General features: G+C 45.1%; 2 protein-coding genes across 6 annotated transcripts in view; one reads left to right on the forward strand and one right to left on the reverse strand.

The window, feature by feature from the left end:
• The window catches only part of LOC146197787 (protein unc-13 homolog B-like), a 363959-nt gene that overhangs the window by 115636 nt on the left and 233289 nt on the right, over positions 1-15034 (reverse strand). The gene's annotated exons all lie outside the window — the stretch shown is intronic.
• On the forward strand, positions 1639-4975 carry LOC146197789 (uncharacterized). The gene has a single exon (XM_084593026.1). The coding sequence runs from the start codon at positions 1946-1948 to the stop codon at positions 3206-3208; it is 1263 nt and encodes a 420-aa protein (XP_084449152.1). The 5' UTR covers positions 1639-1945; the 3' UTR covers positions 3209-4975.

Raw genomic sequence — 15034 nt, forward strand, 5'->3', positions numbered from 1 at the left:
AAATTTCGACCTCCACTGACAACGCAAAGCACACGGACGCCTTGCTTTTTGCCTCCATCGAAAAGCTGTCGCCGCGGCTGGGATTCGATCCCGCATCCTTGGGCACAGTAGTCCAGCGCCCTAACCACTGCACCAACCACGCCGAGTTCCAGATCATTCAGACACTTGTCGAAGACAAAAGAGATCGCATGCTCGGGCATACCGAAATAGCCTGGGAATATATAAACCTAAGCATAGAAATAAGGAGCACCTCCGGCCCGAACAAGACCTCAAAAGAGATCGCCACAACATCCAAGTTTTACTGATACTGATATGGATATACACAAAATGCACAAAATAAGCACAAAATAAACTGCGCATATGAAATATGAAGCATTCACGACCCCTGTACCGGGCTTGGTCATGACAATGGTAAAAAAAAGTTAGTTTCAAAAGCGATGAAAATGAAGAGACTGCGCTAATAATAATAATAATAATAATATTAATAATAATAATAATAATAATAATAATAATAATAATAATAATAATAATAATAATAATAATACCGACAACAGGAAATACAATCACACGATGCTCCGGGCCAATCAAAGACTGCTGATGATGATCATAATAATATTCATACTAACAACATGTGAGACAGATGAAGTGTCGTAAATTCAGGTACGAGAAAAAAAAAGGACACAAATACAGGCTGACACCGATCGAATCAAAGATAGGAATATATGTTTGCTAACATTTCAGGGAAAAAGAACGGTAATAATACAGCTGAGTAAAACTAGCTAACGTTATACTTTTCGGCAAATAATAGAATGACCACTAGAAAACAAAAAGACGCAAAAAGAGCGTCACAGCAAAAACGCGAAAGATCGCACCATTTTTTTTAACGAATATTCCCCAAGCAAGGATCCGTAATGCACTGGAAGTTTTCTTCTTTCCCGGAAAGAACACTTTTCCACACAATGATCTAGCTTGTGGCGAAGCACGCTTCACAGGAACAACGAATGCCTCTAGAGGGAGCAGAGGAGAAAGCGGTCGTGACTCGTGAGACCGCCTGGGTAGCAGAGTTTTTATTGCGAAAGCAATACTACTTTCACTTTGCAGCCCTTCGCGTAGCGAGGCGGTAGCTACCATTGACCTTTAGCGAGACCTTTGGCGCGCCGCCAAGCACAGCTGCGCAAAAACAGGGGCCCCAACTCGCGCTGTCAACTCGCGAGGCGGTAGCTACCAACCGCGGCCTAACTCCCGCTCCTTCCACGAGAGGCGCTACAGTCGGAGTGACGTCATCCCATCTGCCGCAAAAACAAGGGCCCTAACTCGCGCCGTCGGCTCGCGAGGCGGTAGCTACCAGCCGCGGCCTAACTCCCGCTTCCTCCGTGAGGGAGCGCTACAGCCGGAGTGACGTCATCCCTGAGACTGTTGTGAGATCGTTTAGAACGACGTTTGGGGCGCCGGTTCGGGTACGCCCTTAAACACCGAGAGTTAAGCCCAACGTCAGTTGTGCCACATGCTCCTAAAGCTAAGAAGAATTATGGGGCTGCAGCCGCAGCTACCGCCGGGGGTGCAACGTTGGATACTATAGGAGGTGGCCTAGCGCCAGGTGGAACCAACGCAGTCTCCAGGGATGCTTTCATTTCTGCTGGCGTAAAGAATGCCGTTGCAGCCGGTGCCGGAGCGGTAGTTGTACATTCTGCTTTAACCTCACCCACAACCAAGTATATCGTTGCAGCCACGACACTCCTTGCCTTACTACTAGTTATACATAGAATAACCAGGTAGCACCCCGCAATAAACAATAGTTAATCTGCGCTACAGCGAAGCAAGCCCGGAGAGCCGCTATCACCGTGCTGCTGCCGGAACGACAACGGAGCCACGCCCACGCGGGAATATAACAAGGATCCCGTCAGCTGGACCCTTCAGTGGACTTGGTGGCACCGACCGGATACCAATGCTCATACACTACGTTTTTGTCGTACAGGTTGCTCTGTGGCCGTCCAGCCTCATCACCAGCACGGACGCGCATGTGCCGTTGGAAGACAGTTTATCGGCGGTGGCGGCTAAACAGCTGCTTTTCCATGAAGATGAATTTAATCTGCGCTACAGCGAAGCAAGCCCGGAGAGCCGCTATCACCGTGCTGCTGCCGGAACGACAACGGAGCCACGCCCACGCGGGAATATAACAAGGATCCCGTCAGCTGGACCCTTCAGTGGACTTGGTGGCACCGACCGGATACCAATGCTCATACACTACGTTTTTGTCGTACAGGTTGGTGGCAAATACTCTGTTTCCTCAGTTAGAGACAATGATGTAACCCTGACGGTGCTACCAAGTCCACAATTTCTCCTGAGCATGCTTTGTGACTGTTATAGTGTCATTAGGCTTTTACTGTTGACATCCGGTGACATTGAGCTCAACCCAGGCCCTACCTCCGACTCTGACTCCGACAGTCATCTTAGCAACGAACTACTGAAAAAGATTCTGAAAGAACAAGCAAAAACAAACAAAACTTTGCAGGAGTTAGTTACAAACCTAAAACATGTCGAAAGAACGGTCGATAACATGAGGTTGAGAATTGAAACAATTGAAAACGACTTAGGTCGGTTGAAGAAATGCGAAGAAAGACTGGATGAAAGTGAAAAACTGTACAGAAGTACGAACAAACACATTCACGGTATAACAGCAAAAATAGATGACTTAGAAAACCGAAGTCGACGCAACAACTTAGTGATTTACGGTGTGACTGAGGAACCAGAGGAAGACGTAAAATCGCTTGAGGAACACGTTAAGCAGGAAATCTTCAGAGACAAGCTAGGCATGGAAGTGAAATCGGCCGAAAGAATTCACAGGATAGGTAAACCTAAAGGCAAAACACCACGTCCAGTCATAGTTCGTTTCTTCAATTCCGCAGAGAAAACGCATATTATGTCAAGCTGTTTCAAACTAAAAGGCTCTAACATTTCCATATCTGAAGATTTTTCAAAAAGGGTACGAGACTTACGCACTAAGCTATGGCGCTCATCGGAGCGCGAGAGGGCGGCTGGGGCGAAGGTTTCGCTGTCCTTTGACAAGCTAAAGGTCAATGGCAAGGTTTTCATTTGGGATGAAACACAACAAGCCAGGGTCGAAATAACAAGAAGGGCCGATGATGCAGGGCACACCCAGCCTAACTCAAATTCAGGAGCAGCAAGCTCGACAAGCAATCATATCTGACCAACCAAAACCAAAACGCTAAGAATCCTGTCATTCAATGCTAGAAGTATAGTAAATAAGTTAGGTCACCTCGAGCAGCTAATTCTGGGACACCATCCTCACATTATAATTATAACAGAAACATGGTTACAAGCAGAGGTACGTGATTCGGAAGTTGTCCCATCAACATATAAATTGCTACGTAAAGATAGGGGTTCACGAGGGGGCGGTGTAGCTATAGCTATTAAAAACAACATAAAATATTCAGTCCTGAAGGGTATTGATGACCACGAAAGTGTGTGGTGCAAAATAACACATTCCGGTAAATGTATATTACTGGGAGGCGTGTATCGACCCCCAAACGCCCAGCCAGATTATCTTGAAAAAATGAACGATTATCTGTCCCAGCACACTAACTCAAGATCTAAGTTGATTTTATCAGGGGACTTTAACTTGCCAGGGATAAATTGGGCGGACTTTTCACACGACGGAAAAGATGCCCAAAGCGCGGAAACACTTTTATTTACAGCATTTAGTTTTTCCTTAGATCAGCTGGTTACCGAGAACACCCGAGTTCTGTCGTCTTCCTCTTCACTCCTTGATTCAATTTTTGTTAGCAGTACACTTCCAGGGTGTTCAGTGCGTATTGAAGACGGCATATCTGACCACAAACTGCTAGTACTGTCATGCCCCATATCAGTCACTCGCAAAAAGAAGAAAACACTGCCAACCTTTGTCAAAGACTATGAGCGTGCAGATGATCCTGCAATTCTAAGTGCACTTGAGAATAGCTTTGCCGAATTCAGCGCACTGACCGATGTGCGTGAACTGTGGTCCTGTTTCAAGAACATTGTAAATACTTGCGAAAATAGATATGTTCCGCTTAAAAAAAAAAACGCATAAACAGGGAGTACCCGTGGATAACGCGCGAGATAATTCAACTTAAAAGAAAAATAAAACGACGGCGAAAAAAAGGAAACAAAACTGACATTGCAAGTCTTGTTAACTGCTTAAAGACCAAAGTCCGAGATGCAAAAACTCGCTTCTTTGATTTCACCCTGCCTTCCTTCATGGCCCACAACCCTCATAAGTTTTGGCGGTACTTATCTGAAGAGCAGTCAACTAGTTCCATCATTACAGATTTCGGCGACACCATAAGTAAACCTGATGATATTGCAAATGAATTCAATAAGTTTTTTCAGTCCGTTTTCACCAGAAGAGCCTCTCACGCTTCTCTACCTGCATACACAATCAAGGAACCCATGACAGAAATAATCATTAGTGAAGCAGGAATCCTTTCTCTTTTACAAACACTTGACACAAAAAAATCTCCGGGTCCTGATTCCATCTCGAACACATTTTTAGCCCGATACGCTGACTGGGTGTCTAAATACCTGCATAAAATTTACGCAACATCTTTACAAACACTCGTAGTTCCCGATGACTGGCGCTGTGCCAAAATAATTCCCATACACAAATCAGGTTCTAAAACTGAACTGAATAATTATCGTCCGATATCATTAACAAGCACAAGTTGTAAAATGATGGAACACATTATTTTTAAAGCCATAATCTCATATCTAGAAAATAATAACCTCATTTATGAAAAACAGCATGGTTTCAGAACAGGGCTTTCAACAGTAACGCAGCTTGCCGAAATTACTAATGACATTGCTAACACAATTAATGAAGGCAACCAGATAGATGCTATATTCTTAGACTTCTCTAAAGCGTTTGATGTTGTTCCTCACGATGACCTTATAACAAAATTACTATCTTTTGGCATTGATCGCAATATTATTTCATGGATATCCTGCTATTTGCAGAACAGAAAACAATGTGTTAAAATAGGTGAATACGTTTCGCAGAACCTGGATGTGTATTCGGGTGTACCCCAGGGATCAGTTCTAGCGCCTCTTTTGTTCCTCATTTATATAAATGATATTCATTCCTGTGTTAGTTCATCGATCCAACTTCGCCTTTTTGCAGACGATTGTGTCGTATATATAGCTGTAAAAAAATCAGACGATCAAATTCTCCTCAACAATTCCCTACAATCAATCCACGCTTGGTGTATGACCTGGGGAATGAAACTTAACGCAGATAAGACCAAAAGCATCACATTCACTAATAAGAAGCAGCCTCTAAGTTTTACATACACACTTGGTGACACACAGGTTAAAAAATATGATCAGGTGAAGTATCTGGGACTCATCCTAACATCTAACCTGCGCTGGGAGCCCTACATCAAATCTATTTGTTCTAAAGCTGAAGGTAAACTACATTATTTAAGGAGAAAGCTCCGTAACACGCCGGCCCATATTAAACTCAATGCCTATAAAACTCTTATAAGACCAACCCTAGAATATGCAGATATAGTCTGGAGCCCCCATCAAAAAAATTTAATCAACAAATTAGAGCGCATCCAAAAACTAGCAGTGAGGTTTGTCTATTCAAAGTATTCACGCCAAATTAGCGCTACCAGTCTAATAACTCAGTCAAATTTACAAAGCCTGTCACAGCGAAGAATCATTTCAAGATTAAAGTTTTTGTTCCAACTTCTTCACGGCCACTTCAAAATAACCAATTCACAATACTTACACCCGCCTTTCAAACACTCGTCTAGAACTAACCATAGTAAAGCACTTCGTCAACCAGTCAGCCGTGTAAATATCCACAAGTACTCCCTGTTTCCAGATGCTACATCATATTGGAATAAATTACCTGAAGATGCGGTGAAGTGTACGTCCGTGGAAATGTTTCTTAATTATATCGAAAAAATTGACTTTTCTGTTTAATTCTCTCCTACACTTTCTTTGTGTGTGGATCAGAGAACATCTCTGTATTTTTTGTTTTTACTCTGTTTGAGCACAGTGATGCATTGTAAACACTCCTGCATGGGCCCGAAAAGGGCCTGCAGTATGTTCAAATAAATAAAATAAATAAAAAACCATATGCCGTGGCCAGAGTGAATCACTGCATGACCATAAGCGTAACCACAAGCACCACAACCAGCTACACCACCAGCTGAACCTAGGCGTAGCTATAGCTATTGCTTTCGCAATTACCAGGCTTAACCAAGCTAAGCCACTGCCAATTTTTATGTAGATACACCCGTCCCATATTCCTCGCCATTTTTCCACTTTCCCAATTGTCCTTATTTTCAAGCAGCCATAATACTCAATGCCCTAACGTAAAATAAATGCTTCCCCGCAAAAGCCCGACATAAAGAACGCTTTGCAAGAATAAAGAACATCACGAGTGGGAAGAGGAGGATGCGGCGGCGATAGCATGTAGATCGCCGACTCATTGTTGCGTAGACATCTATAAAGTCGAAAGCCTCACTTGGCTGATAGTTGGCATGGACTGGGGGTCACCCCCCGCATCAAGCGAATATCGTCGTGCCTAACTTGTCGCTCCATAATTGACGTGCATCCCTGGCGTCACAGGTGCCATGGTAACTGTGACGCCAGTCATTGTCGAGTCACCGAAGCGGCGAGTGAGAGGGCAGCATGCGCAATAGATTCTGCTGCGGCGACTGCGTCATCGATGTGCGATCCATGCGCCTAGCAGTTGCGCTCTGTAGCAAAATGCTGATCTAGACGGCAAACCACAGCATTTGTTAATTCTTCACCAGCTAATATAAAATATATACATACCGAAATTTTACGAGTATACTCCAACAATCGGCTGCTCTCTCGTACTTTGGCGCTTTCTCAAGCTTTAGGCTAAGGCTTTTTTTTTTTTTTGAAGTATTGAAAACGTACACCACATAAGACAAGCTAGCAGTCTACTGAGCAGTTCAGATAAAATACTGACACGGTCTGAAGTGACTAACTGAAATTTGAGCATTCGTGCTAAACCTATGTTAACCTTCTGCTAATATTGTTACGTGTCTTTCATGAGAGAGCAGATGCAAAACAAAATAAATAACGCATGATTCCGACATCCCTCTGTCATTTCGCATTATTGTTCTTCCAAGAAACAGAAAACGCGAAAACCTCACTTATTGTTCCTGACACAATAGTAGGCGAACCGCGCAAAATGACAGGGTTGCTTTCAATCAGAGGGTGTCCTTCTGCACGGCGGTGCAGGAGAGGCTCCCGAGACGAGACTATCGTCCCTCTGCCCATTTCTCCTGCACGGACAGTGCTCTCCTCAGGTGGGCGCTGCGGCTGCGCGACAGGGGCGCAATTACACGCCGGGGGCGTTTTTGCTATGAGGCAACCCATACGCGAACGGAGAGACCTTGTTAAGGAGACTCTCTCCAAAACACTTTCCTTAACTCGGAAACTGTCAGCGTATATTTTACTCATCTCGAACCTCCTCTCCGCCAAATGGAGCTGGAGTTGCGTCGGCCGAGGGACGAACGAACCTTTCCAAACGCCCCGAAGGTGGAGGAAAAGAAAAAAAAATCTAACTCCAGAACCTTCTTTCCAACTTGGCTGATACGAGTCTTGGGAAAGCATTCCTCCCTCATCTCAGTCGTTTGTACAAAGACGCAAGGGCCGCTCCTCTGCGGCGACGGTGAAGTTGAGAGCACTCTCCTTTCGGTTATCTGTATTTCTTCTTCTTTTTATTGCTGTTATTATGATTGTTGTTATCATTAATTAATTAACTAATTAATGCCTGAAAGGTCGGTGAAAGGTATAGCACTGACGGGTAGCAGGCAGGAAGACTGCCGACGGGTACGCTGTGGAAGGACGCTGTGTATTGCAAGGATTACCGACGTCACGGGTTTTTATCGGAGACCCGTTTGTGTAGGCAGCCAAGGACATCGCTACTGTTTGGTTTGTAGACCAATTGAAGGTCACTGACGTTGCAAGTATTACCATGATCTGCCGTGAGAAACGGCTACCCATTCCCTTAACGACATTAGCGTGACGAGAGCCAGGGATAAGGTTGCGTAAGATGACACGTGGTATTCTTGCTGCTATAGTTGCTCTGGGTTAGAGGGCTTCGCACATGCTGCGGAAGCTACGAGCGGGATGAGCTATTGGGCAGGCCAATCATTTTGGCTGTACCCTGACTCCATTTCTCACGTTTGGTCATCAGCTAATGATTTTTGTGAAGTGTGCATTTTAGGGAGAGAGCATTGAGTAAAGCAAAAACTGAAAGTGGGGTTTGCACCAGTAGTACCCAATCCCGCTGACGTTTATCGTGACTGGATGTGTTTTCGATGTGGGCTGGACCTCGAGACTTTAAAGCCACGCAGTGGAGTACAGTTCATCGTTTTGAGTCATGGCTCGATGCGGTCATATTCAGCTAGGCCGAGGTAGCCAGATACATATGTTCTGCCCGAACTTGCTGTGAATACTGTAAAGTTTTGTACATAAACTTCAGTCAATTTTTTTGTTCTCAAAATGTGTCACTATCCCTCCGTCAGCGTTATTTCACATCACCGTATCGAAAGAACCACAAAAATTCACTTTGCTTTTTTTTTTTCCTTTTTATTCCGTATTTGCGGAAAAGAAATAAATTTTTATGTATGTTGGGCCAAGCAAGTGAAGTATTACCGCGAACGTCCAGGTTTACGAGACGGCGCAATCCGATGCTTGTTAATAGACTCTCTCTGGAGAGTGCGCAAAGGGCGAGACGAGCGGAGGTGGGTACGGAACTCCCGGAGGTACTTTCGAAGCGAGCGCTTTCGAAGCGCTCGACCAAGCAAGACAGCCGGCCGTGCTGCGCACATCGGGGTTGGCATTTTCAAGGTGTTCCCTGAGAGACATGTGGTATTTTGGGCTGCTGTAAAATAAATTGTCCTACCCACACCGCCTTGCGACACAACGGGCAATGCGAAAGCGGCGCTCGTTCCCCGGAGATAAAGTGTGGGCTAGATTATACTTTGGCGGGCCTCAAAGCGGAAAAACGAGAGAGCCTAACTGAATAAGACGAAATGTATTGGCTGCTGACTCGAAGGTAGACCAGCAGCGAGAAGTGAATCGTATACACACTTCAGACAAGCCAAAGATGACAAGTGAAGTTCCGCCCCACTTTCCTATATACCGCCAAGACAATGAGGTACCGAATAAGAAATCTCTAAACGCGAATGACAAGAACGCAGAAAAAATGGGGCGGGCCCTTAAGCTCCGCCCTTGAGGGTGTATGACGCGACCGCGTTAATGCCTCCCGCTTGCAGCTCCTCTTGCGGATTCTTGTTTTTGTACATGCGCTGATTACTAGCTTAGCCGGTAATCTTAGACTTGTGCCTCTATTATCCCACAGACAATCATCAGCACAAAGTTTAGTATACTACGTTATATGAAAGAAGGCCACCAGACATAGATATAATTGTCACCGCTTTAACCAATACGTACGAGCGTGTCCGCGTATACCTGGGGGCAGCGTGTCAACTCGGGATACGAGAGTCGTGGAAAGCCGGATCCCATCTCACCTTCCCAATTCAATGAGGAAGCCGGGAGTGCCAGTCACTTCGGAAATGTCGTATGGTCTCGTGACACCATAGAATCCGGCGGCCAGTCAGTGAGCGGCCATGCCCGTGATTTTTCGCTTCCAACGCCGACAATGCCGACGCCAGATTTTGTGGAGAACGTTCCCTTGAACGTTTTCGCGTTAAACCGCAAGCTATTCATAAACAGCTACTTCGCCGCAAGTAAATAGCCCTACTCCAAATTTAGGCAGCTATAAATGACCGAAAGGAACGAGGAAACGAAACCCGAACGGAGATTGTTAAGCGAACCAATAAAGTTAAAAACAAAATATGACCGCCATATGAAAAGGGCAGGCAACGGGTACCGTTGCGCGGATGAATTGCAGGGCTTTCGTCCGACAGAGACCTGTTAAACATCCCATTCAGACTCTCCTTTGAAGCTCAATCAGTAATTAACACCAATTATGCATCGCTCCAACGCATTTACACGTTCCACAGGCTGGCATAACATAGCGCAGACAAGTGCGCATTCAATCGCTCTCACAGTTTCAATCAGTCCAGAAACGCGCGACCTGTGCTGGCATGAATGACTCTAATAAGGGAGAGGAAGAAGCCTTACTGCGCTACTTAGTACGTCCCGCTTACATGTACTACCACTGCTTTTAGAAATTTGCTTTTGTGTGAATACAAACGTTCTCTTCTGAAATTTTCAATCGCTTCAAAAACTACAGCTAGAATGACTGGTGATAGAATACAGCAGGATGTGTTGTCAGGATAGTTGGTGCAATATTTTAGACGTGAGAGTTGCGCGAAACAGACACACACAAGACAGAACGTGTGTAATTTTTGCGAAACTAGCATGTCTAAAATTATGAAACACGCCTTAGTAAATTTGTTAGTCTAGCTGGTTCATATTTTAAAACGTATCAAGTTTCATCCGTGTTCTTTCTATGCGTCGGGCCGTTAGCTCAAATATTCATACCTTCAAATAAAAAGCACTCTGCACTACGATAGGATGCGAGACACAGGCCACTGTGGCGTACAAGCTAGTCGCATTCCCCTATTAAGCCGGCAGAGACCATTCATGACCGTGTCCGAGAAGGCAACGCGGTGGAGCCGACAAAACACCACGCGTCAGAAACATGACAAGCATCAACCACAGCAGCAGCCGTAGTCCAGTATTACCGCAAATGGCGACGGTGGACACTTTCAATGTTCGGTTACAAGCAACATCAACACCCGAGTAGCAGAAGATTCAACTGTCGTTGCTACATTACAGAATTAACTAACATAATTCGGTCGGTCGTGTTGTGCATGTGAGTGTGAAATAAAAAAAAAAAAATAAAGCAAAAAAAAAAAAAAAAACCGCTGTAGTTGAGTTGAAAAAACCCTGGACGCGAAATTCGAGGTAGTGGGTTCGGATAAAATCGGCGGTAGTGGTTGCTTTTTCTCCTTGGCTCGTTAATATGGAAACTCCATGTCTAGACAAGGGGAAGCTTGTGCACAAAGCTCACTGGCGAACATGCACGCTTTTGTTGCGTTGATATCGGCAGTGGTGAGAACCAAATCCCTATTGCCTTTAATAAATGTTTCATTTTATGACTTTTGATTACGCAATTAAAAAGTGCTAACAACTGAGTAATGACTATTTTATTAAGTGGACTCGTGTATTATAGCGCGCGATTGCCCAATCGATTTCGCTTACCATTTTCCGCACTGTATCAACGAAAACCGGAAACCCGCTGCATCCAAAGGGAAACCTTTGCATCTTATACTGCACGAGAGCCCCTTTAGGTCTGCTCAGTGATGATATGTAGCAGCGGTTTGAAGAATGTGAACTAAAAATTGTAGTAGATGGTGTGTATATATATATACCGGGTGTCCCAGCTAACTTGAACCAAGGGGTACAAAATAATATTTTTGAGGTAGGTCAGTGAAACCAATTGCATACAACTACCAGCCTCCTTGCGCACTACAGGCAATTTTTTGTTTTGCAATTACTTAATTAGCTAATTACGTTAATTTTTCTAATTTATTAAATATCGACTTTAGACCAAAAATGTGAATTGGAAAGTTGTAGAGCACCTTCAGAAACCCCCATTCCATTAATTGCGATAAAGAAAGTCTCACGTGTATCTTTTTTTCCGAGCTCAAAAGAAAGCCCGCGAAATACAAATTATACCACGTGACTAGCGCATTTGTGCGCCGCGATTGTGGTGCTCTCAGTCGTGGTTTGAGCGAACGAAATCAGCTGCGGCCGTGACCCGATGGTCCCGTTGCAGCGGCAGGCAGGAATGTTGGCGATGGTTCGCGCGAGCTCGAGCTCGCCCGTCGCCACCGCGATTTTGGCCAGGCCTGCGCACCGCAGCAGCCTACATCACGACAGGCGGATGGCGATAAAGAACCGGCAAATGAAGGTGCAGCGCTAATTTTAGTAGAGCCACATGATGTCATCTCGCCCCTTTGCCCAAGCCTGTATGCGCAGATTCAGTGGCTGATACCTTATCGCTCATCCGTTTGTCGTGACGTTCGCTGATGAGAGAGAAGGAGGCCTTGTTAAAATCTCGGTGGTGTCGGCTCGCCGCTCTCGCTGCTACTGCACCGTCACGTGGGCCGGCTGTCTGAACCCGGCGAAGAAGTCATCGCAGGCATATCGGCCTGCCGCTTTAACGGGGCCAAGAAGACACGGCCGCAGCTAATTTCGTTCGCTCAAACCACGACTGAGAGCACCACAATCGCGGCGCACAAATGCACTAGTCACGTGGTATTATTTGTATTTCGCGGGCTTTCTTCTGAGCCCGGAAAAAAAGATACACGTGAGACTTTCTTTGTCGCATTTAATGAAATGGGGGTTTCTGAAGGTGCTCTACAACTTTCCAATTCACATTTTTGGTCTAAAGTCGACATTTAATAAATTAGAAAAATTAACATAATTAGCTAATTAAGTAATTGAAAAAGAAAAAATTGCCTGTAGTGCGCAAGGAGGCTGGCAGTTGTATGCAATTGGTTTCACTGACCAACCTCAAAAATATTATTTTGTACCCCTTGGTTCAAGTTAGCTGGGACACCCGGTATATATATATATATATATATATATATATATATATATATATATATATATATATATATATATATATATATATATATATATATATATATATATATATTGCTGAAGTTCGCTATTCACATGTTGTCTTCAACGGTCCATAAAACGAGGCCAACGCCAATGACCGACTCCACGACCCTGGAATAGCAGTAGTAAAAAGCGAGATAAAATTGTCTGAACAAAAAAAAAAATTAAATAAAAACCGCCCTCGGCCACGCGGAGATTGTGGTTACGACGCAATCGAGGTCCGCGCATAGCAATAAATGGAAGGTTTACTGCGCTCCTTAAACGCCCCCTTCTCGGGCCATATGCAGATAGGGACGATGAATAATGAGCGCAGAGCGGTGCGAAGCCATCACGTAAACTAAGAATAAAGAACACACACCGTTTGAGCAATGACGATGCAGAAAAATGAGGCGCCGTCTAGGCGTACGACCTTGGCGCACTTCAAAAACCTCGCGCACTTGAAGGTCGCATAGAAGCTTCAAGCCCGATGGCAAGTGCGGCAAAATTTTGGATACGCCACCTCCCTCGCGAACATAGTGCTTTCCCGCGACATGATGAAGTGTCCGGCATTTATTTAATGGTTGTAAAAAAAACCAAGAAAGACGAACAGAATGGACGATTTCTTACATCGAAAGTACATGATCTGGTCTATCGCGAACAAGTCCGGAAAATGCTCTCAACCATCTGCAGTGGAAGATGTCGCCTCCTCTTTGGCAGTCCCTCTCTTCTGATGAAAATATACGCTCTGGTGATCACATTAACACTACTGCCGTGGCAATCTCTACTCCCGACACTAGACTAATGCACACGTCGCAACGAAGCGCCACGTCAGGCCTTTATAATCCATCAATCAATCAATCTTTATTTAATGTGCGCAGGAACAACCATGTGGTCTTCGTGCTATAATAATAATAATAATAATAATAATAATAATAATAATAATAATAATAATAATAATAATAATAATAATAATAATAATAATAATAATAATAATAATAATAGACTATTAATAATAACAATAATAATAATAATAATAATAATAATAATAATAATAATAATAATAATAGTCTATTATTATTATTATTATTATTATTATTATTATTTTGCCTTGCGTGGGTGAGCTCGTGTACACGCCCTTCTCTCAAATCGTGCTAGAAGAGCCTGCCGATGAGAGCAGTGCCGTGCTGTAACATCGCACGGACTCCAAGCCAGGGAGAAGCGCTAGAAAGAATTGCCACAAGGTGGCTTAGGGTCGACTAGCAGCATGATGAGTGGAATAAAAACGGCGACTACACCGCCGCTGCATGGGCGTACTTTTTACGCTCCACCGTGGCCCGTCGCACCGCTCCGCACGCAGCGGCGACGATCGGCCAGCGGCCCAGCAGGCGTGCCGCCATAATTGTCCTACCGCTCGCGACATCGCATTACCATACGCAGCGGCGGCAGGGTGTTCGCAGCCAATACACCGCCCGATGACCCCCCCCCCCCCCCCCCCCCCCCCACCCTTTTCCTCTACCACGCGGGCGAAAAATTTCGCGGCGCCGTCATGAGCTGCATACAGAACGAGGAGGAGAGCCGGCCCCAAAGTGGCTCGCCACCGTCTACTGTGCCCGGCTGTAATTTTCATCGCCGCGCCATATTCGCTCCCATTCTGCGCGCAGCTGCTGTTATGCGCTCGGTTGCGTCAGGTGTCGGTTTCGAAAGGGAGGTCGCCGTTAAATACGGACGCAACGTTTGAGCCGATTTCATCCGGCATTGATCACACGCCGCCGCCAATTCAAGCGGCGCGCTCGACGCGTGTGGTTTTCCCTCCACTCGATAGCCGCAGCGGTGATCCGCTATAATGCTGACACTACCAAAAGGCGCGAAGTTCAATACTGGAATAATAACTGGAGACAAGCGCATTCCTAAGAGGAGACCAGGCGGCCAAGTTTGCGCATTAGTAAGCGCAAGAGCAACACAGACCCATAAGGCCAAGAAAAACAGCCGACATGACTCAACGTCGAGCGAAAAAAAAAAAAAATGCATGAAGACGGGAATATGACAGCTATTAAGCTTGCTACAGTGCACGCGTTCGGACTCGTATGCAACGAAATAGCCCAAGTCAGACCGCGTAGATTACGGTGTGAGTACTGCTGAGATCAATTATTTCGAAAATATTCGTGCCCGTTAGTCAATAACCAAGCTTCTGTCGACGTTCAACAGCTGCGACCAAGTGCAAAATAGGAAGGAATGGCAGCGCATGTTTGCCAAGCTTACAGCGAGAAACCGTTTAGAATGATTAGCATAGCAGTTCAGCATGTTCAAGAGGAAAGTGCAAAGGGCAGAGAGCGCTGGAATGAGG

The sequence above is a fragment of the Amblyomma maculatum genome, chromosome 2 (assembly GCF_055883805.1).
Source record: "Amblyomma maculatum isolate TAMU_Amacu chromosome 2, ASM5588380v1, whole genome shotgun sequence".
Taxonomy (NCBI): Eukaryota; Metazoa; Arthropoda; class Arachnida; order Ixodida; family Ixodidae; genus Amblyomma; species Amblyomma maculatum.

Excerpts from the sequence above, each read along its gene's own strand:
- LOC146197789 (XM_084593026.1), top strand. The coding sequence starts at position 1,946 with ATGCTCATACACTACGTTTTTGTCGTACAGGTTGCTCTGTGGCCGTCC.